The sequence below is a fragment of the Tursiops truncatus genome, chromosome 8 (genome assembly GCF_011762595.2).
Source record: "Tursiops truncatus isolate mTurTru1 chromosome 8, mTurTru1.mat.Y, whole genome shotgun sequence".
NCBI lineage: Eukaryota > Metazoa > Chordata > Mammalia > Artiodactyla > Delphinidae > Tursiops > Tursiops truncatus.
Window position 1 is genome coordinate 93,039,784 of NC_047041.1, and position 25,549 is coordinate 93,065,332.

The 25,549-nt window shown below is 56.1% G+C and overlaps 1 protein-coding gene across 3 annotated transcripts in view; it reads left to right on the top strand.

Moving 5' to 3' along the window:
- Positions 1-25,549, top strand: part of CD82 (CD82 molecule) — a 51,759-nt gene that overhangs the window by 16,107 nt on the left and 10,103 nt on the right. For 2 of the 3 annotated variants that reach the window (XM_033860503.2, XM_073808799.1), the window contains 4 exons: positions 10,998-11,080; positions 16,151-16,223; positions 21,030-21,154; positions 21,310-21,384. In XM_033860503.2, the coding sequence (XP_033716394.1) occupies positions 11,018-11,080; positions 16,151-16,223; positions 21,030-21,154; positions 21,310-21,384 (336 nt within the window). In that variant the 5' untranslated portion in view covers positions 10,998-11,017. Of the gene's footprint in view, positions 1-10,949; positions 11,081-16,150; positions 16,224-21,029; positions 21,155-21,309; positions 21,385-25,549 lie in introns of those variants that run through there. The other variant, XM_033860501.2, reaches the window with a different exon arrangement.

Below are 25,549 nucleotides of genomic sequence, written 5' to 3' on the forward strand. Positions count from 1 at the left end.
GAAGAGCCCATCCCGTCCCACAGAGGAAGAGCTGGAGGCTGGGTAGAATCCCCATGCTGCTTTAAGATGATGCTGGTGTGTAATTGCTTAGTTTCCTGTCTCTGCCTTCTCCAGACTGAGCACTCCCTGAGGGCAGGGATGGGTTTCATCCATCCACTTCCTGTGTCCAGCTCCGGCCCAGCCAGAGTTGGGGGGTGTGGTCAAAGAACTGCATTGATTCAGGATGGAAACTGAGCAGAGATGGCCTCTTGGGAGCCCTCTGGGAGGGCAGCCCCTCAGGCCTTCTGACCCATGAGCGGTTCTGACCCCCTTGAGGTCGCCTCTGAGGGTTAGGCCTGGGTTCACTCACATCCTGGTGGTTCAGCCTGGCCCTCTGCACCCACCACTGCCATAGCTGGCTGGTCTAGGGTAAGAGTTCCACAGCCCCTGTGTGCTTGTTACACCTGCAGACACCTGGCCCCACTCCTGGGTACTCTGATTCCATGGGCTTTGATGCTGGGTGGCCCCATGTGAGAAGGCTTGGCAGTAAGGAGCAGTATCACAAAGCAGGTAGGACATTGGACTCCAGAGTCAGAGGGTCTGGAGGACAAAGTTCAGCTCGGCCACTGTCCTCCATGTGACTGGAGCAAGCGCCACCGCCTTCCTGAGCCCCAGACGCCCAGCTTGTAAAACAGAGATGATGAAGCCATGCTCTCCACATGGCGGGGGATGTGCGGTTAAACAAGATAAGATCTGTGAGGCGCCGTTCACATGGGGATGCTTTCATTAACATTCATTTCATCAGTCCTCCCTCTGCCTGACACCTATTTCAAGTTCTTGGGTGACAATAACTTTCCAGGGTCAGTTTGTAGGAATCTTTGTGTGTCCCACATCTCAAGGGAGAGTCTCTATGCCTACCCTCCTCCTGCCACGTAAGGAAGGGACTCTTTGCCTAACGTGACCTCTTCTCAGCGACTCCTGCCTCTGTCATGCTTACTTTCTAGGCTTTGGCAAGCCGATTCCACCATCTTCCTGGACAAGCCTTGATATCCCTATTTTACAGATAAAGGCACTGAGGCTCGGTGGGGTAGGCAGCTTGCCAAGGATTACACAGCTCTGTGAAATGGGATTAGAATGTAGGTCTCCCTCAATTCAAAGTCCATACTATGAACTGGTCCATTATTCTCCCTCCCACCATGGGGCTGGGGAGGGGTCCTCAGAAGGTAGTTGACCCCTGAGAGCCCACCTGGGAATCTGGGTCTTCTCGTTGGGGCCCCTAGACTGTGGGGCTCCTGGGCAGCCTCTCATATAGTCCTAAATATCTGTCTAACTTAGGGCTTCCCAACTGATGTACCCGAATGGCTGGTTATCTCCTCAGCCCTGGGAACAGAGCTCTGGGTGGGTCACCTCAGACCAGGCCCAGTGTTGTCTGTCCACATCAGGGCGCTGAACAAATATGTGTACTTCTCTACGTGTATCATGATGTGAAGCACGTTGGGAAGTACTGACGGCTCTAACCAGTCCCCTCCCTGCCCTGTACAAATACACTCCCCAGAAGGGTGGGGATTCGTGGTCCTCTCTGGGCCTCAGTCTCTTCATCTTACAAGTGGAGACGGAAGTAGGTGATGTCCAAGGCCTTTCTAGCACTGTGAATCTGAGTGTACAAGCCTTAGAACCCGGGGTTGAGAGGGAGCAGGGTTTGCATGGGGCCCAAGCAGCCTGCAAAAAATAGGAAGGGGAGCCATGGAGAGGGAGAGGTCAGAGACTATGGCTCAACCTCAACTTGAACCTTTGGCTGCATTGGGCCAGGTGGGGAAGCTGCAAGTTTCAAAGTGTCTGCTCTCCCCAAAACTGCACCCTCTGTCAGAGTGGCCCCTTCTTCATGCTGAAAGCCCTCTGGTCTCATTGCTTGGGTTTCAGAGAAAAGCAAGGAAGGACCACATCTGTTGGCCTCATCAGCCAGTGAAGGAACAGTGTGGCCAGGATTGGTGGGGCCGATCTTTTCCTTCCTGACGGAAGCCAAGAGTCAGGCCTCAGAACTGGGGTAAGATGGGGTGTCAGGCAAGCAGACTGAGGTGTGGCAGGGTGGAGCGGGCAGGCTCCACCATTGACCTAATTCACTTTGGCAGCAGGTGAAGAGAAAGGAGCTCTTGTCTCAGGTCAGACCTGAAGTTCAATCAGGGCTTAGCCACTTACTTGTGTGACCTTAGGCAAGTCACTGAACCTGAGTCTCAGTTTCTTCATCTGCTGAATAGGGGTAGTAATATCTCAGGGGGTTGTTACAGAGATTAAACGAGAGACAGTGGGAATGGCATTATACAAATGAAAAAGTGCTGTCACTCTACAGCCATGGTCTGGCCAGGGTGGCTGGTGGCCTGCATTCCGCTGCTACCCCTGGCCTCCTTCCCCCAAATGTCAGGGGTCAGTCCCAGCTTCAGGCTGTTAAGGTCCTCAGGAGAACAGGAGCCTGTCACACCGGCTCCTGGGATCATTGCTCCTTGGGTTCAGCCTCTGTAAGACAAACAGGAGGCCTTGGGCTCCAAAATCCTGCGATTCCTGGGGACGTCTGATCTGGATGTGTTTCTTCCACCCCATGGTGTTGTTGGTGGTGGCGTTTGCTCACTTGCGTTGTGAGCAGCTGACAGTGCCCCCAGAGCTCTTTATTTGCCCCATCTCAGTCCCCCAACAACCCTACGAGACAGGGGGTCCTGCTAGTATCCCCATGTTAGAGATGAGATGTTGGCCTCAGAGAGAGGTTCAGTAACTCCCTTGCTTAAGGTCACACAGGAGGAAGCAGAGCTGGGATGCAAACCTAAGTCTTGAAGGAAATGTGAGATCCTAATCGTGCTTTATGGCCTCCTGATTTTCTCGTTGCCAGGGTAAGAGCTCTTTTTTTTTTTTTTTTAATTTATGTTTGGCTGTGTTGGGTCTTTCATTGCTGCACGCGCTGGCTTTCTCTAGTTGCGGCGAGCAGGAGCTACTCTTTGTTGTGGTGCGTGGGCTTCTCATTGCGGTGGCTTCTCTTGTTGCGGAGCACGGGCTCTAGGTGCACAGGCTTCAGTAGTTGTGGCACGCAGGCTCAGTAGTTGTAGCTTGCGGGCTCTAGAGAGCAGGCTTAGTAGTTGTGGCGTACGGGCTTAGTTGCTCCGCGGCATGTGGGATCTTCCCGGACCAGGGCTCGAACCCGTGGCCCCTGCATTGGCAGGCAGATTCCTAACCACTGTGCCACCAGGGAGGTCCCGGGTAACAGCTTTTTATTTTTCTGTTTTGACAACAAGGGGAAAAGGTAAGACCCAAGATGGAAAAATAAGGTAGTAGGAAGGTCAAAAAGCCAGCCCCTGGAGTCAGCATGGGTTTCAGGAAACACATCACCTGTCACACATGGAAACAAACACAGCCACCTGTGACCAGTCTCTTTTCACAGGCAATCGGGACAAAGTCCAGAGAACTGCAGAGCTGGGTGGCCAAGAATCAGCTTGCAGGTGGAGTGTCTGCTGACAGGCAGGTTTCCAGAGTAGAACAGCCAGGCCAGGCTTTCTCACTCCACTTTCTATCCAAGCTGACTGAGCTCCCACGGGATCAGTTGTCTGACTCACCAAACTGGCTGGACGTCCAGGTGTCAGGCAGGCCCCTGAGGCACAGCCCGGAGGCTTAGGGACAGAGGGCCCCCCACCCTGTGGAGGGCAGAGGCCTCCTTCCTTAGGGGGCCCAGCCCTGCCCTGTTTCACCCCACCCCGCTGCCTGAGAGCAGCAGTAGTTACTCTCTGGCACAGAAGCCTCCAGGCTGGGCACGTATCTGGAGGCTGGATCTAGGCCCCCAGAGGGCTTCAGACTGTTGGTCATGAAATCAACAACTTCCGGATAATCATCATCGTCATCGTCATTGGTGGCTTTTACTTGACACTTACTGGGTGCCAGGCATTTTATGGATACTAACTCATGTAAGCCTCACCATAGCCCATTATTAAGTCCATTTCACAAGTGGGAAAGTTGAGGCAGAGGGGTGAAGCGATTGCCCAAAGCCACACAGCTGGAAAGATGTGGCAGATTTGGCATCTTCAGGCGGAGAGTGGGAGGGAGGAGGGGGCCAGGGGGCCAGCATGGATCGAGCCCTGCTAGGTGCTAGCCTGATTACAGTTCACCTTCACACCTGTGAGGGGTGGGTGGGTTTAGTCTCCCCATTCACTGATAAGGAGGCAGCTCTGTAGGTTACGTGGCCCGTATGGAGCAGATCCAGGGGTGGGAACCAAGGGCTGCTGTGTGACTCTGAGTCCAGTTCTCCTTCAATCTCTATACGGAAGGCCTGGTGAGCTGGGGCAGGACAGCAGATGGAAAGAGAAAAGCCTGGACCAGGAATCTGCAGGTCCTCCACTGTGTGTGCAGCCCTGATTTTGCTCTGTGACCTGTGGTCTCCTGCTTTCTCTGGCCCCTCTGAGAAAGGCAATGATCTCAAAAGTCTTCTGCACAGTGGATATCGCTCTCTGATGAAGGATGCGGGGAATGTGCCTTCAGGAAGTGGAGGATGGAGCAGAGGTCCAGGAAGCTTCATGTGAGATTCTCCCCGGCCAGGACCTGCTGCACCAGGGACCTCAGGCCTTCCTGCATCCCACTCAGAGCAGAGGGACGAGGCCATGCTGGGTCTCAATAGATGAGAATCCCCTGGGAAGCTTAAAAAAAAAAAACCCTATGCCCAGGCTGCACCCCAGGCCAATTAAAGCAGGATCTCAGGGGCTTGGGGCAGGGGGTTGGCGGGGCAGGCACCAGCACGTTTTAGAGCTCTCCGGATAATTCTAATGTATGGCCAAGACTGGGGGCCACTGCTCTAGAGCAACTGGGAGACGGGGAAAGTAAGTCCTGGCTTTCCGGGGTTAGTGGCCCCCTGAAACTGGATGAAAGCGTGCGCCTGCCTGTCTTCATGCATCTTTATAGAGAGAGGGTTCACGGCTTCTATCGGGCTTTTCTGACCCAAAGGAGATTAAAATCCAGTCCTGGGAGGAAGCAACCCCTCCCCACAAGCCAATGATGTCATTTTTAAGGCCCAAAAGCCTCCAGTTGCAGGATCAAAGTTGGTTTTTCTTATCTCCTCTAAGAAACCTTTCCTGACCTCCCCAGACTCCCCTTTCTGTTCCTTCTTCCTGCAAATACACATCCAGGGGTTACTACGTGCTAGGCACTGTCCTAGGCTCTGGGGTACAGGGCAAGTGAGACAGACGCAGCCCCTCCCCTGAAGGAACCATATTCTCATGGGGGCTCCGGATACCCCAGTGGACCAGTAGGATGACTGCAATGAGCAGGGTCATGTGACAGGCTCAGGTGTCAAAGCCGCTGTTCCTTACAGTTCTCAGGGAAGCCCCCATACCCGAGTCTGATGACTTGCGTAGGGCAAGGACAGGCGGCTGTGCATGGGCATTTTTTGGTTCTAACGCGCAGCTGGAGTTGAGGCCCGCTGTATAGATCAGGTGTTCGGGTAGGGCCTCTGGGAGGAGTAGCTCAGTCTACTTATAGGAAGGGAAGGAGCCAGCCAGGGGCTTTGGGGGAAGATGCTCCTGGCAGAGGAACCGTGAGGGCAAAGGCGCTCAGGTGGGCAGGGGCCTGGTGTACAGAACAATAAGAAAGAGCGGCCTTAGGGATGAAGGTGGGATGGGGAGGACGGAGGTGCTGAGGACCGAGGAGGGGCAGGGCCAACCAGGCAGGGCCCCGCTGGCCACATAAGAGTCTGGATTTTATAGCAAAGTGTCAGCTACATCGCCATTGGAGGGTTGCAGGCAAGGGAGTGACAAGATCTAGTTAGCATTTTTCAAAGAGCCCTCCCTGCAGTGTGCATAACAGCTTGACAAGGGCAGGAGTGGAGCCTGTGACCAATCAGGGAGCAGCACTGGTCCAGGGGGGAGGTGAGGCATGGGGCCAGGAGAGGTGGTGGATTGGAGGAGACGCATGTGGGCTGTGGGATGAGGGGAATGAGGAAGAGACCCGAGCATGGCTCTCAGGTGCTGGGTCTGAGCCAGCTGGTGGGTCGAAGGGCCGTGCATCTCCTCGCCTCCTTTGAATCCTGCAGCACGTAGAGTCCAGGAGCCCTGGCCCCCAAGGGACACTCAGGGGCCTAATGTGTATTCCACGTGATGTTAGGCTGTTGAGTGAAAGATGGTTTTAAGTCAGCAGTGTTTACTGCCAGGTGTCTTGGAGACACTAAGTGTCTAATGTACAGTGACTCGGGGAGAATTGGCGCTCCACAAACTTGGTGACAGCAAAGACTCTTGTTCTTAAGGGCGTGTCTTCTAGGACTTGTGTTTGGAAGAACTACTGTGGAAAATGCTGCTGCTCTGGTCCCAGCCTGTTGTTTGACCGTTGAGGAGGCAGGTCCGGGGCGGGGGGCGGGGAGGTCCGGGGACAGTCACCTGTGCTGGGTCTCAAACAGCACGTCCCATCAGAGCAGGCGCCGAGCACGAACCTCTGGACTTGAGGGGCTGCACCACCACACCACTTGGTTTCCCCAAGGCTATTCAGGGACACCCAGGTTCTGGGGTCAGGCTGGAGGGCTCCTCACCCAACCTCAAGTGAAGGATAAACCAACCTCCTACTCTGCAGGGGTGGACTCACAGAGCCCCAACACAGACAAGAGGTTCTCTTAAAGAAGGGGATCTTCCCCAGGGGCTCCGGGGAAGGCGAGGGAGCCTTGCTTGTGGGTCCTGGCATGCAGAGGTGGCTCAGGGTGCTCACCCTACACATCCCCCACCCCACCCCTTGGGGGAAGACAGAAGAAGGCTGAAAACAGAGTCTCAGCTGATTTAGGGGCAGTGGAGCTCAGACTCCCTTTGTGTGACTGAGTACTTGAAAGTCTTGGTGTTCTATGTGGAAGTTCCTTCCCCTCCCCTTCACCTCTCCATCTATCCACCCAACCATCCCTCCACTCATCCCTCCTTCCATCCACCCATCCCTCCATCCCCCATCTATCCCTTCATCCATGTACTCATCCCTCCTTCTCTCCCTCCATCCCTTCCTCCATCCATGCATCTAGTCTTTCATTCAGCAAATTTGTTGGGAGCCTACTTTGACCTCGTAAATAATACATAGTCTCTCCCCTCAAGCTATCACAGTCCACGGGGGAGACGGGCAAGTAAGTAGAAAATTACTGTACAGCATCATGAGTTATAATAGTAACCTCCACTTATTGAAAACCTACTCCATGCCAGGCATTTTACCCACATTATCTAATTTAATCTCTGGGCAAATCTGCCAAAAAGGTTTTATTTTCCTCTTCTCACAGATGAGTTAGTTGGGATTCAGAGAGGTTAAGTCACTTGTCCAAGGTCACACAGCTAGGAGGTGATAGAACATGATTCAAACCCAGGCAGTTTGATGCCAGAGCCCATCGCAGGAACTGCTCTAGTATCCAGTGCCATTGGAAGGAAGCAGAGGGGGAGGGCTCCTAACCAGCATATGTGTTGGTGGGGAGCGTGTGGCCCTGATGGTGGTCACAAGGGTGGCTGGAGTAGGAGGTGTCGTGGAGGAGGTGGATGTCTGAGGTCTGTATTAAAGGATGAGCAGGAGTTAGTAAAATATTAGTAGCATAATAATTCCATTGTATAAACTGATTTGGCATAAAATTATATATTTGGTCAATTTAAATTGGAGTTGCTTAGAAATGGTCAGTTTACCTGCTATAGAGTATAACATAAAATCAGCACCTCCTTCCTACTGCTCACAGAGCTGTCAATGCCTGTTCCAGAATTTTCCAAATAAGATGTACTTGCATCTCGTTCCCTTGTTTTGTGGCTTTCCAGACATCCTCACAGGAAAGCATGGGCAGACCTTCTAGTGTTTCTGTAAAGCACAATATTGGGAGACTCTCTCTTTGTTTAGTTTCATGAGCAAGTGAAACGCTCACCCTTCACTCCTTCCACAAGTGCCGATAAAGACGCTTACCCAGCTCCAGCTCACCCAGCCCCGACTGTGCGAGGCGCTGATCTCACTTTTCTTTATAACAGGGGGTTCAGTTGGGAAATGAGGCCCTGTGAGTCCTTTCTCTGTGGCTGTGCGTTGGCTGATCTAGAATTCGAACCCTTGTCTATTCGATTCCTGCCGCCCAGCTCGTTCTCCCCCAAGATCCCGAGCTAATGGCAGTCCTGATCCTTGCCACCTTTTACAGACACTTGTGTGTGTGCCATCTGATCCCCTGCCCCAGGGGCCTGCAAACTTCTTCCATACAGGGCCAGGCAGTAAATGTTTTAGGCTTTGCGGGGCAGTGGCCTCTTGTCATAACCGGCCCACGCTGCCGTTGCCTGTGACAGCAGCTGTGGACAATACAGCTGGGTGCCAATACAACTGAACTTATTTATTTTAATTTTCCGTGTTACAAAATAGTCTTTATTTTTTCCCATCTATTTAAAAATGAAAAATCTGTTCTTAGCTTGCAAGCCGTACAGAATAGAGGTGGTGGGTTGGATTTGATCCACAGGCCCCACCTGGCTAATCCCTGCCCTACACCAACCCTTATTCTTATTGTTGTGGATGAGGAAACTGAGGTTCAGGCCTCAGGGTGGGCGGGCAGAGCTAGAGCGTAACCCCGGGCCCTCTGAATCCGACTTTGGGGTCTCCTCGGGGCTTGGTGGTGGTTATGGGTTCCCTGAGGTTCATGCCAGACCCCATCACGGGGCAACCTGGATACGTCCCCAGACTGAGCTGACTCCCAGCCCTTCGTGGAACCGCCCAGCTTCTGCCCAGTATGGAGAACGTGTTCATCTCCTGCTCCCTGTTTCTGTGAGCAGGGAATGTCAACACTTGCGGGACAGAAACACTTTGTATCCTGGATCTTGGCCAAGAGGCCCTGGAGCCACGCACCCCGGGCTCTGATTCTCAGCCCCTTCTCTTCCCTCAGGCGATTCCCAGGTAGTCTCTGGGCCTGCCCTGATTGGCCAACCCACCTGCCAGTCATGGGGCTGCCTGGCTCCTGTTTTAGTGTCGGAACCCACCCAGCTGCCTCCTGGAGAGGAGGAGGCGGCCTAAGGGGCCGGGAGGACTGGGTTCTGTCCTTGCTGGTCCATGTGGCCTTGGGCAAGCTGCTTCACCGCTCTGAGCTTTAGTTTGCTTGTAGGATGCTGAAGGGCTTTCTTTGCCCTACGCCTGCTTCAGTTTGTGTGAGTGACAAGAGGCCAGCGGGGTTGCCCGGAGAATCGGGGGATACCAGCCCAGCAGCCTCTGCCTCCTTGCCCACACACCAGAGCTCCTTTGAGCAGTGACCTTGGTGCTCACCACCTACCTGGACAATGGAATCCCAGCCATCCCCAGAGACCCCTTTATACAGCCTTGGCCGCTCCCCGGAAGGCAGCCCTTCACAGATCTTGACCTCGGGAGTTACCACTGCCTAACGAGCTATGTTTCTCGGGCAAGTTACCTCATCTCTCTGAGGCTGTCCCCCCACCCCATGCTCCCCAGGACAGGAAGACCTTCCTCACCTTCTGGGCAGGTCGTGAGGATTAAAGGGATGACACATGCCAATGGCTGTCCAGAGCCGATGCTGTTCAGGGGGATGCCAGGTGTTCACTGTTGTGAACAGTGAACAAGAACTGCCCCTTTCTGAACACCCGCCGCCCAGCGAGGCTGCCTCAGACACCCAGCCTGAGCGGAGGATGTGGGAGCCAGAGAGTGGAGCAACTCCCTTGCCTGTGCAACACGGCTGGCGGACATCAGTTACCAAAGGACTGTTTCAACACTTCTCCAATTTCACAAGAATACAGCCGGCGTCCCGTTCCCGCTGCTGCCCGCTCAAATGCTGTGCTGGAGTTCTTCTGGGGAAATGATGATTTATCTATAAGCTGCTTGGGGCTGAGAGACTCAAGCAGGTCCCTGATAGGAAAGAAAAACAGGCCTCCTTTGGTGAGAGACTCCTTCCTCTCTTGCCGTTTCACTCCGCGCCCGTTTACGAAGCGCCTGTGGTTGTCAGGCGCTGCGCTGGGAAGGGAGAGAGGAAACAAAGCTCTCCTTCATGTGGACCATCCCCAGCAGTTCCTGGGGCCAGGCCTGGGTTCAGGATCTCAGATCTCTGGATCTCTTGACATGGGGTGGGGGTGGGGGGAGGGCACGGAGGGGAAGCCCTTGTTTTCTCCCCCTCTGGGCCTGGGGGAAGCCCCAGGTGGAGTTGCTGAGGCCAGACTTCCCTGGTTCTGAGTCACTGCTGTCCCCGCATTTCTCAGACCCAGGTCTTGGACCCTGGAGCCTGGAGGAGTGTTCAGTCTCATCTCCCCACGTAGCTCTTGGATTCCCCCTAAGGCTTTAGTCAGATGTTGCTTCCATGCCACTCGTGACGGGGTGCTCGTGGCCAGGCCGTCTTTTGCTTTGTTGGAGGCTTTGCTTCGTGCTGTGCCCGAATCTCCCCCTTAACTCCCCTACCCTGGTCGCTGGAGGTGTCGAAGCTGGGCTCCCACTTGGCAGAAATGATGCGAGAAGGGCGAGGGGACCTCCGTGTGGACGGGGGAGGGTCACAGGGCTTAGGACTGCCTTGCACCCTTGCAGGAGGAAGAAGGGATAAAGCCCATGCCTTGGGCCCTCTGTTCCCTCTGCTCAGTGGCCTGCTTCTCCCCACCCCCCAGCCCAGCTCTGCCCACACAGCTGTCCCAGTCCAGCTGTCTCGGCCCCAGCTGCCTGTGCTGGCTCCCTTAGCCCCATGGGGCCTGAGGGCCATGGCCATTCCTGGGGTTTCTGGCCTCAGGGAGCCTGAGGGTCTCCTCCATAATTTTCCTCTAGGCTGAGCCCTGGTGAAGTCGCTGACCCAGACCCCAGCTGCCACCTACCCCCCACACCCTACTGCATGGCTTTGGGTCAGTCATCTAAGCTCTCTGGGCCTCCGGGTCCCCTGAAACAGGACCTGACCTTAGTACCTACCTCATGAGGTAGTTGGGGGGGGTGAGCTGGGATGATCTGGGGCCGGTGGGTCTGGGGTACCCACCAGCATTGATTCCCTCTCCTCTCCCCAGCCCCCAGCCAGGTCCCGCCCCGCGCTGACTGACCTGCCTTCTCCGCAGGGAGCTCCCGGACCAGCAGGATGGGGTCATCCTGCATCAAAGTCACCAAATACTTCCTCTTCCTCTTCAACTTGCTCTTCTTTGTAAGTATGACCCGTGCTACCCAGATGCCTCCAGAAGAGATGCTCCTCCCGGGCACGTCCCAGTCCAAGACCCTCCAGCCTGGGGATGGTGGTGGGGTGTGGCTGGGGCCAGGGGGCTGAGGCCAGACTGTTGGAAATGGAAGCAGGTGGGAGCAGTGAGGAGATTCCCAGCGTTCCCAGCTGGCTGGATGGCAGAGCCCTGGATGGCTCCCCCAGCCTTCCCCCTTCCTGGAGCACCGAGGCTGCCACACCCGGGCTCTCAGGGCCGGAGGTGGGCGTGGGGAGAGGAGAACCCCCGGGGCATCCCCTGACTCCTCATCGGGAAGTTGTAGGGGAGCCTCTGGGATCTTTCTCGTCCTGTCCCGACTCTCCATCCTCCTCCGCCCGCTCCGAAGAACTTGCCTGTTAACACGTCTGGGTCTCAACTGCCCCCATCACACTCCCACCCACACGGTGGGGGGTGTCCCTGGAACTCCCAGAGAGTGGGCAAGAGGAGGCTGGCCTCTGGGCCGGGGTGAGGTCACAGTGGTCCTTCCCCAGACCCACCCTGGCAGGCGTCACCCGGTCATGAGCCCCGGGGCCGCCCAGATATAAGCTCTGTGCACATCTGGGGCTGCTTTTCCTGGGGCCCCAATTTTCCTCTCTGGTTTGGCAAGACAGACTCCTGCCTTGGAATTGCCAGGATGATGGAATGAGTGTGTGTGTGTGTGTGTGTGTGTGTGTGTGTGTGCGCGCGCGTGTGCGTGTGCGAGATTATGTGTAAGTATATATGTGTGAGTGTATGTGAGGTTATGTGTGTGTGTGTATGTGTGAGTATATATGGGTGTGTGAGCGAGTGTGTGTGTGAGTGTATGAGTGTGCATGTGTGAGAGTGTGAGTGTGTGTGATGGGGGTGGGGCTGTGGGGAGAGTGGCCTGGAGGGACCTTCAAAGGAGTGCTGCTGGGGACTGTGGCCTCTCATGGTGTTGGTTCACCCTATACTGTTAAAAACATCAGATTTTTTAATAGGATATTTATTATGATTCAATTTTAGTTTTTAAAATGTACACATACATGAATATTTTTGAGAGGAGAAGAAAATACCTCCAAATGTTAGTGTTGAGATTCCTGGGAATTTGGGTTTTATTCTTTTTGCTTCTCTGCAGTTTCCAAATTTTCTACAACAGACATGAATTTCTTGTAGAGAAAAAAAGTTTTACATTACAAGTTACATAGGATTATAGAAAGTTTGGAAAATAAAGAATCTTTCTAAACTCCCCCTCATAACTTTAACCCAACACACAGCTACTTACAAGTGTGTTCCTGGCACACACAAGTACACCCACGTGCACACACACACACGCACACGCACATGCACGTGGACAGCCCTGGTGTTGCCTGCCCTACTGGTCGTCCACCTTGGCTCCAACCCCAGCTCCCCTCTCAAGGACGGCACTGGGGCCCCACTGCAGCTCTGGCCCTCCACTGATGGCAGCCGGGCCTGGGCACCTGGGTTTCCCAGCTTGGCGGTCAGGTCCTTCCCAGCTGGGCCAGGCTTCTGGAAAAAAGTGGCTGCCCACACAGGCACGCCTTTCCTGGCAGGCACTTGGCTCCCAGGCTGAGGCCCAGCTTTAAGGGCCAGCTGGCCAGGGTTGGGTGGGGAGAGTGGGAGCCCTGTGGTTCTGTCCCTGGGGCTCTAGGGACTGGAGGGAGGAGTCTGGGCTATAGCCTAGGAGGTGGCAGGGCTTGGGGTTCAAGGGCACAGACACCCCCTCTCCCCCCATGCAGTGGGAGGGAGGGAGGTAGAGACTTCATGGAGAAAGGGAGAGGGGTTGATGGTCTGGGGCCAAGGCGTCCCTTCCGCTCCCAGTCTCACCTATGGAGCCAGAGCCTAGAAGAGCCTCCCTTGGGCCCGAGCTCTGGGGACCGGTCTCGCTTGGCCTCCTCCCAGCCACTCCAGGGTCCTGGGGGGCAGGTGTTCACTCCCTGTGTGCCGGGGCCCAGGACGGGGCCCATCAGGATGGTGGTGGAGGGGGTGTCGTGGGGGAGAGGGGAAGCTTTTATCACAGGAGGGTGAGAGGGAAAGGAAAGAGCGAGAGGAGACTCTGTGTGTGTGTGTGTGTGTGTGTGTGTGTGTGTGTGTGTGTGTGTGTGTGTTCATTCACAAATACTTCTCCACCAAATGTGTCTTTGACACCCCTGTGTATTCAGACCCCGTCCTGGGTGCCGGCTAGACATTCGCCAGCAGGAGAGCCGCGACTTCTTCACTCACAGGGCTTCTGTTCTGGGGGGTGATGGGCTTCGATCAAACGCTCACTCCAATGGATGATAAAATTGCAGTTGTAGGCGCTCCTGGGAAAGATGGATATGGCCCCTAAGAGAGAGCAGATAACAAGGCACTTGACCTTGTCAGGGTGGTCAGCAAGAGCTGCCTGGAGTTCTGTGTGAGGCTGGGGAGAGCAGGGTCCCGGCAGCAGGAGCGGAAGTCCAGCACAGGGGGAGTGGGCCAGCGGGTGCCTCTCCGGGGCTTGGGCGGCGTGGCCCTTCCAGGAAGGACCTGGGTCTTTGTTTCATGCACAGTGGGAAGCGGTTACACGATTGAACTCATGGTCTGGCAGAATCGCTCTGGTTGCCGTGTGTGCTCATGCATGCACGCGGGTACACATGTACCCCCTCGCCTTCACTCCCTCCGGACCCCAAACTCCCCAGAAAACTGCCCTGTCGTCAGCTTTTCTCAGATCCTAGGAGACCCTGAGGCCGCAGCTGCCGTGGCCGTTCTGGGGGTAGGACGCTGGCTGTGAGACTCCTGGCTCCTGTCGGGAGATTCTGGTGGGTCTGGGTGGGGTGGGTTAATGTGGGGTGTGTCCCGCGGCCCCAGTCGTGGTTCACAGAGAAAGGGGGTTTTGTGGTTCCTCCCCCAGTCTGGTCGGCCCCCTGCCCTGGCCTCGCTTCTGGCTGTCCCGTGGCCTGGCGCTGATCCAGGCACACCTGGTGCTCAGGCCATAGTCATCAGACGTGCAGGGGAGCTGAAACGGCAGCGCCAGGTACTTCGCTCCCTGGGTTCCGGGAGGCGAGCCGAGGAGCTTGGCTGGGCAGTCTGGGATTTTACTCTCTTTGGGATTATATTTGCCAGAGGGAAGTTTCTGCCCTGTCTTGAATTCTCTATTTGGGAGGACTGTTCCCCCTGCAGCCCTGCCCCGTGAATGCAGGAGGTGAGCGGACAGGGGCTCCGCCACGTGGGTCTGAGGTGGCAGGGGCAGACCACGGGCCAGCTGTGCTGTGAGGTGTGAGGCTGGGGTGAGCAGGGCTTCAGGAGTCTTTGGGAACCTGACTGCCGGGTCCTGTAAAGCCCACCTTCCTCCCCGCAAGCTGTGCAGTCTGAGGTGGGGACTTCCTCTCCCCAGGGACTGGCTTTCTAGGCTAAGGCCCGGGACGGACCTGAAGTATCCCTGCAGCTGATGTGCCGACATCTGGCACAGCTGTATAGTCAGACCTGACTTGGAGCCCCTGATGAGTGAATTGGGTGACCTCGGGTGAGGTTAGGACCTCAGTTTCCCCATCTGTCAAGTGAGGACGATAACAGGGCCCATCAGACAAGGAGAGAGGAGGGGACAAATGAGTGGCTGGGGACAAATGTGGGGAGGTCCTTGTACTTTCCTCTTCCTGGTCGTCAGCCGCTGTTGTCTTTAAGGAACCTGGGCCAGGGCGAGACGAGTGAGGCACTCACTGTGGGATCAGAAACAGCGCGGCACTGCATGACATCGGGGCCCCGCTCCTTTTCAAAAGGAAAAATCAGGAACACCAAGCCTGTCTTTATTGAAAAGCTTGATATTTTGTTCATCATGATGGATTCTTTTCCCCCCATGAATTTCCATTTCTTAAAAATGATTGCTATAAACTCGTTTATCTTGGTTCCTGCATGTTTTTGGTGTCCCCTGAATTTTCACATGTGCGGCAAATGCCCCGTTCACCTTACCCAGCGTCCCAGCTCTGGTGGTTAAGGTCTGTAGGGCAAGGCTGATAAACCCCTGGGACCCAGCGGCTCATCGCAGGCTGAGGGCGTTATCAGTAGCTGCTGCTCTTGCACCAGAGGTTACGGGATGGTGGCTGAGGCGGGGACCCAGGGCTGGTAGTAAAGGTGGGTGGGGACATGCTGGGACCCTGAAGGTGGGTTATCCCCCAGGTAGACCCAGGCCAGGCCCCAGGGAAAGGCCAGACTTATGGGGTGATGCAAGCCTCCCCGCCTCCATCCCCTCAAGGGAACCTATGCTTTTGCCGGGACTGCAGGCCCTTCCCCAGCCGTGGCTGGCTTAATGGGGTCTTGCTGGGCTGATCTTGGCTGGGGGAGGTGGGCTCCGGTTGTGGGTCTGCCCCCTGGTGGAGGGAAGAGAGGCAGGGAATACCTGGGCCTATGCCAGCCACCCTACCCCATCCCCACCACCATTCGTTTGCTTTTCTAATCCTGCCTTTACACAGTTGGGTTCATGAACTCACTCATCCGCGGGGGGGCCCTCAGCACCTGGTGCGCCCAGGCCCACAGAGCTGCATGCAACCCAGCCCTGCCCTCAGGGAGCTCACAGTCTAGCCAGAGAGACAAGTGGCAGAGTTAAACCCAGAGGGAAAGGCTATTAAGGAAGTGTCCCACGGTGGTTGCCACACAGTAGAGGCCCCTTAGTCTGCCTGGGGGTCAGGAAGCCTCCTGCGGAAGGTGGCCTTGGAGCTGAGAGATCTGGAAGACGGGTTGGGCTCCGACGGTCATGTCCCCCGAGGGTTTCCCCACCCTGAGCCTGGCTTGTTGGGGAAGCTCCCAGCCCCGAGGCTGGGGCAGGGCCAGGAGATAAGTAGGAGGGTACAGGCTACACCCCCAGAGCCGGTATGCTCAGGTTGACCACACGTGGGGGTAGGAGGGCCTCCCCACTCATGGCCCTGCTGTCTGGGTTGCTGGAGTTGGCTGGACTTGAGGTGCGGGGCCTGAGGCCACCCTGACATCCCTGGCTGGACAAGGATGTAGGCAGCTCCCCTGTGTCCCCCCGGCCAGGCTGCAGGGGCAGCTGGGAGCGGCCCCCACTAACTGCCCCTTTCTCCTTGCAGGTCCTGGGCGCGGTGATCCTGGGCTTCGGGGTGTGGATCCTGGCCGACAGGAGCAGCTTCATCTCTGTCCTGCGTAAGGACCCCTCTGCTCCGCCTGCCCCAGCTGCCTCTAAAAGGGGGCCGGGGCCGCAGGCAGGGCTGCTCCCACGAGTACTTGAACCTCAACGCCGTCCCTTTTCCAGCTGCCCTCAGGGCCTCGCTTAGGTCCTGCATGCTGACCATTCCACCTTGGGCCTCGCCCAGGTCCTGCATGCTGACCGCTCCGCCTTGGGCCTCTCTGCAGGGGTTTCCAGAAGGAATTTTCTCTCCCTCCCCAAACAAAGCTGCCGTTGTCTAGAGAACACTGGGTGGGGGATGAGAGAGGCTTGTTCTCCATCCTGGCCCCCTCCCTCTGCTCTGACCTGAGAAAGCCTCTTACACCCTCAGTTCTTCCATTTGCCGGCTCAGCAAAACGTGGCCAACAGCCCCTCCCCTTCCTAGTTCAGAAAAAGGGCCAGGAGTGGCAGATCGTCAGATATGCGTGAAGCGCCTACTGTGTGCCTGGCACCAGCCAGGTGGGTCAGGCAAGTGTGCTGACGAGGAGGTGCCGGGCCCAGTGTCTGTCGTTTGTGGTCATGATGTGCCAGGCATGGGGCCAAGCATTTGGCATAGATAAACTGTCTTAATCTCACAACAGCCCTGTGCAGTAGCAACTTCCTGCCTTACAAATGAAGAAATGAGGCTCAGAGAAGTAACGTCCCTCGCTCGAGTTCACCCAGCCTCTGAGTGATAGGTGTGGGACTCGAACCCCCAGAGCTTTGGTCCTAAATGCTGCACGTGGTAGGGGAAGCCCCTTGTCTCACTCTTGAAGCTGGAGGAAAAGAAGCCCAATGATGATGATGAGCGCCCTTTCCGATCTACTCACAGTCACCACCAGGAAGTCTGCCAGGCTTGCTGCGCTAGCGTCTAGTGGACGTCCTGAGGAGGGAGGGAAGCAGAGCAGAGCACAGAGATGCCACTCCCCTCAGCAAGTGCGACCTTGGCTCACTTCCCCTCCCAGCAGCTGCCCTCCCCTGGACTCAGGCCTGTGACAGCTGCTTGATTTGAATGAAACGGAACCAGGCTAGGATGGGTGATGGAGGGGCCCTGGGGGCTAGGCCTCCCCTCACACATGAAGGGAAGCAAGGAAGATCCACCCTCCAGCCACTTCCGATGCCGTCTGGGGCTGTCAGTCCTCACTTCTGCTGGGACTGCTCCCCATTCTGGGCTAAGGTTTAGGTTTCCAGCCCCACGCCCTCCCCGCATGGGACACATCCCCCTTGGCCCTGCTCGGCCCAGGCTCCCGCTTCCTGGGCTGTGGCCCACACCCAGCGGGCACTGCATCTCGGGGCAAAGTCTCAAGGCCCAGCCCGCCCACGGCGTTTGTGCCCTCTGCACCCCGACTGGGGCCCCGGGGACGTCCTGCTGCTCCTCCCTGTTCGGGGCTGAGAACCTCAGGCTGGCCAAGCCTTAGAGGCCCCCTGGATGAACCCGAGTGCCTTTACAAATACCAAGACCTAGCCCCCTCCAAGGGATCTGACTTCAGATCAGCACTGAGGTTTTTAAGAATCTTCCCAGGGGTTCCCAGGGCAGCCAGGGTTCAAAAACACCAATCTGCTAGTCCGGTCACTATACCCTTGGGTAAACTGAGGCTCAGAGAAGAGGAGGAAAAGACTCGCTGAGAGTCACACAGCAAGTGAGGTCAGATCTGGGAACCCAGGGCCTATCGTGTGCCAGGCCTGCATGGCACGGCTCTTCCCTTACCAACTGAATCCTCTCCGTCCATGGGGCTAGGCATTACTAACCCCATTTTACAATGGAGGAAATTGAAGGGAAGGGAAGGAACTTGTCCAAGGGCACACACACAGCTAGAGGGTGAGGGAGCTGGGATGTGGACCAGGGGGCATGGCTCCTGAGACCCCATCCCCTGTACCGCAGGGCTCTGCAGCACGCCCCGCGTTCACACCGTAACGAGCGGAATCAAGCACAGTGGTTAAGGGCACAGACCGTGGAGCCGGGCCGCCAGGGTTCCCATCCTGGCTCTGCTGTCTGCAAGCTGTGTGATCCTGGGCAAGTTACTCCACGCTCTGTGTCTCCTCATCTGTGAAATGGAGACAATAACAGACAGTAGGTCATAAGGCTATCGTGAGAAATGAGGCGAGTTAATAAGAGTTTCTAGTAAATAGTAAACCCTACATGAGTGATTGTTAAATTAGTTTATAGTACCATCTGAACCTTAGAACATCTTTAAGAAGTAGGAATTAGTTTTATTTCACAGAGCCGAAAATAGAGGCCCAGAAAACGGCTTGCCCGGGGTCAGAGCCTATTAGCAGCGAAGCTGGGATTACGTGGCACCCTCTTCTCGTGCTCCTCAGTCCCTTTCAGTTTGGGCCACTTCCTTCCCACCTCGCTGGTACCTCCGAGGCCCAATAAAACCAAGGGAAGATGCTGGCCTTGGTTCACAGTGTGCGGGCTACCCCACTCCTTCCTAAGTCAGGTTGCTCAGATCAGGGCCAGCCTGAGACCCAGGAGGAAGACAGGGACTGGTATTGATGAAATTTTCTGAGAAAAGAGAGACGCCATACTGCAGCTCGGCTGGCCTCCCAAGAGAAGGACCCGAGTGGGGGTCTCAGCCTCCAGCCTTGCCCCTTGGGCCCCATCTGCGGCCTCTTGCCTGCTCTGGGCCTCTGGGCCCTTACAGACAGATCAGGGTGCAGATCTACCCTCATTGGGCCACGGCAGAAATTCAGCAAGATGGTTTGGATAAAGGGCCTTTCTCAGGGCTGGCACACAGTGGATTTCCAGGCAGTGCCACTTGCCTTTTGATGGGGGGAGTATTCGCTGGGAGGGCTTGTTGGAACCCAAACCCAGGAAGTTTAAGAAAAGCAAACTTTGCTGGCCTTCCCCTGCTGTGGTTGATGGCTGAGAGCCAGGGCGGTGAGGGCCTGGAGCAAAAAGGAAGCCCCTCACTCAGCCCCTCGGGGCCTCTGTCCGGCTCCTGGGGGCTCCTGTGAGGAGCTGAGCGGGGGCCTCCCTCCCCTGGTGCCTGAGAGTGGAGTGGGCTGGCCAGGGCTTTTCCTGAGCTCCAGAACATTCTGTCTGTGCCCAGGAAGTGGATGGAGCTGGATCACACTTTCCTCCCCACCCACACTCCAGCTTTGTCGTTATTCCCTAAGGGCCCTAACGCCCCGTCCGTGGTCGAGGTGGGGATCTCAGCCCCTCTGAGGTGCCCCCAGGGAATGGTGGTCAGTCAGCCTATTGACGGGCAACTGTGGCAGCCCTGGCTGTGCCCGAGACATCGGGGAAGCACATTCACCATGCAGATTCCAGACGGTCTCCTGGAAAGTCTGCCTGGCTCTGACAGACCCGGGAGTCTGCATCCCTGAGAGGTCCTCCTGATCTGCTGAGGCCCCCTTCTGGAAACACCCCACACCCTGAGAGTGCCGCGCCAGCCTCCCTGGAGTGCCTGGGCTGTCAGGGGAGAGAGCCCGCAGCACCCTGCCTGCCGGGGGGCGCGTCCACCCTGGTCCACCTAGCGTGTCACAGCCTCAGGGTAGAGGGGACCCCACGCACCCCACACCAGGGAGCTGGAGAAGGACATGAGCTTCTCCCTGTGTGATCCGTTGGGATTCTTGGGAAATGCTGGTCAAGTGCCCCGATGAAACTTCTGACCTCCACCTACCCCGGGGGCTCTGTCATCGCCCTTAGGCCCCTGTCTCTCCGCCTCAGGCATGTCGCCTGTCAGACTCCTCTCTCACTCACACTGATCCGTTCTTTCTGACCTTCTTTTTATTTTCCAAACACGCCGAGCTTACTCCTTCCTCAGGCCTTTGCACCTGCTGTTCCCACGGCCTGGAATGCTTTTCCTCAGCTCTTCCCTCGGCTGACGGCTTCATTCTCAGCTGAGCGATCATGTCACCTGCTCAGACCAGCCTTCCCCCACCACGCCGGCCCCTCCCTGCCCATGTCCTTGACCTTAGCCGGCTTCAGTAGCTTCCCGACCCTTCCCACAGCCAGAAGAGACACTCCTCACCCCATCAGCTTCGTGGCGTGGGGACCTGGGCAGGCTGACGGCTGTATCCCCAGCAGGTGGCACAGAGCCTGGCATACGGTGGGCCCCGGGTAAACCTTTGGGGGCTGAGCACATGAATGGGCGGCACGCCTGTGTCCGTACACGTGCCCGGTGCTTCAGTGCAGAGTGTGGCGCTGGGGGCTTGCCTGTCTCCAAGTCCCAGCTCTGGCCCGTGCTGGTGGGCCTCTCTGAGCCTCAGTTTTCTCATCTGTGAGATGGCCGTGCTGGTACCTACTGGGTAGAGTTCTGGCAGAGGGGAGACGGCACATGTGAAGCCCTTGAGGCCTAGGGAGTGGGCAAGGGAGGCCGGCATTTGGTCACGGACGAGGAGGGAGGCAGGCCCTCAGCGTCTGTGGCCTCAGCGGAACCTGCCAGTCTGTGGTTCTTTCATTCAACAGTTATTCATCCAGCACTTTGCTGTGCCAGACACAGTTCTGGGGGTGGGGGGTTCAGCAGGGACTAGAGTCCCTGCCTTTGTGCAGCTCACAGGCTTGTGGAGGCAGCAGACAATGAGCGAGATAGGCCGGTAGAACGAGAGTCTTTTCAATCCTGGTAAGCGCTAAGGAGAAAAATGAAAGCGGGACGGTTGGGAGGTGGGGATAGGATAGATGGGGGGTGGGGCGCACGTCTAGGGGACCAGCTTCCACAGCTGGTGAAGGAACGGGCTTCCGGCTGGATGGCTGACCCCAGAGCCTGACCCCAAGGCAGGGATTTGGTAGCAGCCCTGCCCCGGTTTTGTACTTAGTACGGGCGAGATAGGCTGAATCGGATGCTCTTGTCCACCCGCAGAAACCTCGTCCACCTCGCTCAAGGTGGGGGCGTATGTCTTCATTGGCGTGGGCGGCTTCACCATGCTCATGGGCTTCCTGGGCTGCATTGGTGCTGTCAATGAGGTCCGCTGCCTGCTGGGGATGGTGAGTACGGTCCTCCAGCACCGCCCGCCCAGCCCCCCTCATCCCGCCCAGAGGGGCCTGAGTAGAGCCCCGGCCCAGCCTGGGTGAGGGCGTCTGAGGCGCGTAGGACTTGGTGGGAGCCCCCAGCTGACTCTGTGCCTGCTCTGTGTTCCCAGTACTTTGCCTTCGTCCTCCTGATTCTCATTGCCCAGGTGACTGCTGGGGTCTTATTCTACTTCAACATGGGCAAGGTAAGCACCCTCCTCGTCCCCACCCCCCGACCTGGGCTGGACCAGCCACGTGGGGTGGGGGGCAGGGTTGGCCTGGGACGGGGGCTAGACAAGAGGCCTCTTAGTTGTCACAGAGAAACCCATAGGTGGGGAATTTCCTGGCGGTGCAGTGGTTAGGACTCCGCACTTTCACGGCCAGGGGTGCGGGTTCAATCCCTGGTCAGGGAACTAGGATCCCGCAAGCCATGCGTTGCTGCCGAGAAAAGAAAAACCGGAACCCACAGGTGCCAGGTCAGCCTCCCAGGCTTCCAGCCCCCTGTGGCCACATGGCAGAAGGTTAGAGGAGAGGACAGTACAGGTCGGTGGAGGTGCTGCTGGGCCCAGATCTTGGCTCGATCCCACTACTTTCTAGCTGTGTGGCCGTGGGCAAGCTGCTTTCCTCTCTGTGCCTGTTTCACCTTCTGTAAACTGGGGACATTAATAAATTTAACTCTCAGGGTTTCTGTGATGATTCAGTGAGATGATCTTTATCTTAGCAAAACACTTAGCACAGTTCTCGGCACCTCATCCACAGATGAGGCCCAGGGAGGAGACTGTCCATGAAAACATTATTCCCGTGTCAGCGGGAAGACACTCAGCGTTGAGGAATAAAAAATCAGACATGCTGGGCTTCAACTCTAAGGACATTTGTTGTTGACTGAACCAGAAGTCAGGTTCGGAAGCTCGGAGGCCCTGGTTCTGGCTGTCTGTTCAGCATCCTCATTGTGACGGCTTTCCTTCATCTTGCCACTCACCTCATGGCCGCAAGATGGCTGCCACAGCACCAGGTACGACATCTGTGCTGCTGTGGCCTGAAGAAAGGGAGTGGGCTAGTGCCAGCCATGGCCACCCCTTTTATCAGAAAAGCAAGCCTCCCAAAATTCTCCCCCAGTCTGGGTTATTAACACACCCCTAGCTTCAAGGGGGCTGAGAAAGTGAGTATCCAGCCTTCAGGCTCTAAAGACAGAGACGTAAGAGAGGAGGGAGCTGGCGATGACTATTGGGCCTGCCAGTCGATTGTGGCTGTCACGGTTATTGTGGAGCACCTACTCCATGCACGTGGTATTTTCTAGAAGCTTTATACACATTGTCTCGTCCTCCCAGCAGCTCTGCCATGTAAGTGTTACGTTGATGGGCAGAGAAGCAGATGCCCAGAGAGATGAGTAACAACGACAGCAGCGGTAGTAGTGATGATAACCCCTCATCCCTAATCCCTCTTCGGCACACACCAGATCCTGGGCACAGTGTTAGCCACTTTACGTTCCTTCTTTCCCTGAGCCTCACCTCCTCATCCTGCAGGTGAGGGGTGAGGGCACAGAGTGGTCAGTGGCCAGGCCAGGTGAGAGCCCAGGCTCCCTGAGGCCAGTCGGAGTTCACCCATGGATCAGCTGAGGCTGGGACCCTGCCTTCCTCCAGGGCTACAGTTCTTGTCCACTGACTGGGCTGGCAGAGCCAGCGGCCAGGTGATCTCCTACATTTTACCACTTGAAGGTCAAGTTGCCACAGATCTCTCTTGGAAGGAAGCTGAGAAAACATTACAGCAACATCAACAACTAATGCTTAATAGAATTTAGAACAAGCCTGGCAGCAAACGCTTTGCATGTACTGCATTTAATTATTCGTTCCTCACAGCAAGCCTTTGAGGTCACGGGTATGAATACCCTCATTTTCAGATGTGGAAGCTGAGGCACAGAGAGGTTAAGTCACCGGGCCAAAGGTCACACAGCTAGTAAGTGGCAAAGCCAGGATTTGAACCCTGGCAGCCTGGCTTCTGGGTTCATGCTGGTGAAATTTTCATTATAGTGGTTCCTACCTGAATCTGCTTTACTTATTTATAATCCGCCCAGCCTGTTTCCCAGGAGAATTGGAGCTGGCTTCCAACATAGGCATAGAGCAACTAAAATCAGTATGAGAAAGATCCGAATGCACACTGAGACAGAAGAAGGCCACTGTTCCTGAAGCTAGGGGACAGCATACTCAACAGCAGCTGAGAGCTAACTTGAACACTGAGCTTCCTGGCAGCCAAGGCAAAAGGGGAAATAGCAGTTTAGTAGATGAAAGGAAAGGAAGTTTAGTAGATGAAAGATGGCTTGGTGCCAGACAGAAAGCCAGTGTTTAGGGAAGGGAAACTACTTTTCCAGTGCAAGCACTATGGGATTAGGTCTTCATTTCCACCCTGTGACACCTGGGGCTTCTCTGGGACCCAGTCACTGGTACATTACAAAGAGAGTGGTTAAGAACTGGGCCCCAGTGAGCCGGTTCCTGTGACTCAGAAGCTGGCCAACATGGCAGGGGTGTCAGGCAGTCCACCTTTTCACCCCTGTTTCCCCATCTCACAGTAATAAAGACGGTGCCCATCTGTGAGCGCCAACCACGTCCCAGGGGCTGAGCTAGTCACTTGGCGCATGTTTTAGTTTTGAGAGCATTTTCAAGTTTAAGAAACTGAGGCCCAGAAAAACAGTGACTTTGGGCCACGGTCACACTCAGCTCAGATGCATCAGAGCAGAGATTTCCATCTCCATCCCTCCGACCCAAGGCCACGCCTTCCTCTACTCCACGCTCCTCCCCTCGAGCTGGTATAATCTGCCTGGCCGCTGACAGGGAGCCATGCCTTAGAGACGCCCCCAGCCCCAGAGCAGGGCTTGTTTGGAGAATCAGCTCTCCTGACTCCAGTCCAGGCTGTGTCTGTCGTGGTACCTCACCGTCCCCTCCTGTGCTTCCCCGCAACCCCCAGGCTCCACACCTCACACCTCCCGCCCCCAGCCCCAGCTGGCCTCACCTTGGCCCACCTCCTTTTCTGGAAAGCGGGGAAATTTCCTGGCTTTGCTGGGGAAGTGCTGGCGCCACTCGATCGCCCGAGTTGGAATGAATGATTTATGTTTTCTTTCCTAGCGCATTGTAAATCCCAGTGGAAGACTAAACATGCCCGGGTGGTGTTTATTCCTGCAGATGAGGCCCAGTTGGGGAGGTGGGACTTGTGTGAGCCTGAAGGAAGCAGGCTTTCTGGAAGGCGATGGGTCCGATCTTCCTTCTCTCTCCAGGCCTCCTGGGCGGGTTGGAGGGACTGAGCCTCTGGGCTCCCCCTGAGGTGGTCTCCAGGGCCGTTATCTGTCCTTCCTCCCAGCAGCCACTGTTCCCAGGGCAGCAACAGGGGAGGCTGGATGCCTTGGGCAAAGCACAGGCCTTCCAAGCCGTGGGTTCTGTGTCTGTCAATGGAGGAGAATAGACCTGGCTGGCCCCCACCCCTGCCAGCGTTGCAGGGAACCCAGACTGCAAGGCTTGTAGAAAACATAGAGGGGTGGCCCAGGGCCCGGACCCCGGAACCAAACTGCCCATGCTGGAGCCCTGCTCTGACACCCTCGGCAAGTTACTCAGCCTCTCTGTGCCTCAGTTCCCTCCTTTGTCAAATGGCAGTAATCCTACAGGTCTGCTCTATTTATCTGCGATTCCGAAGTCCAAAAAACACTTTGAAAAACAAAAATACCATTTGCAACTCATTTGGTGGCAAAATGGAACCGGAACGGAAATGAGCTTGTTGATGGCCATGGTTTACCCCCTTTAGGTGCTCCTTGGGAAATATGAATGGGAGAGATTGTGGGGGGGCGGGTGACACATAGCTCCCAGCCCTTCCTAAAATCTGAACGTTTCTCAGTGCCAGAGCCCACTGGCCCCAAAGGCCACCTGATAGCGTGGTGGCAAGGCTGGAGAGCGTTGACAGATGGGAAGGGCATAGTGTCCGCCTGGTGCAGAGCAGATGTTTGCTGGCATCGTTGCAAGAGTTTATTATTACTGTCACCATTACTAACTTCACTAATGCCTAGTAAGGGCCCAGTAAATGGCAGCTGTTCCTGTTGTCACCAGTATTAATGTTCGTATTAACAAGGGCTGTGGGAACCAGGATTTAGGTGTGGAGTTAAGATTCCTCTGGCTGTTTCCTCATCTGATCACTATCTAGCCCCTGTTTAGTGGGAAAAGGACAGGTCTGGGATTCAGGGCCCTGTGTCCGGGATTTGAGATGGGGGGGGGGGGCGCCGCTATTTGCTGTGTGACCTTGAACATGTTACCCAGCCTCTCTGAGCCTCAGGTGACCTCTTGGGCCATTCCCAGCTCTGATACTCTGGGATTCTGACTTGTTCTCTCCAGGCAG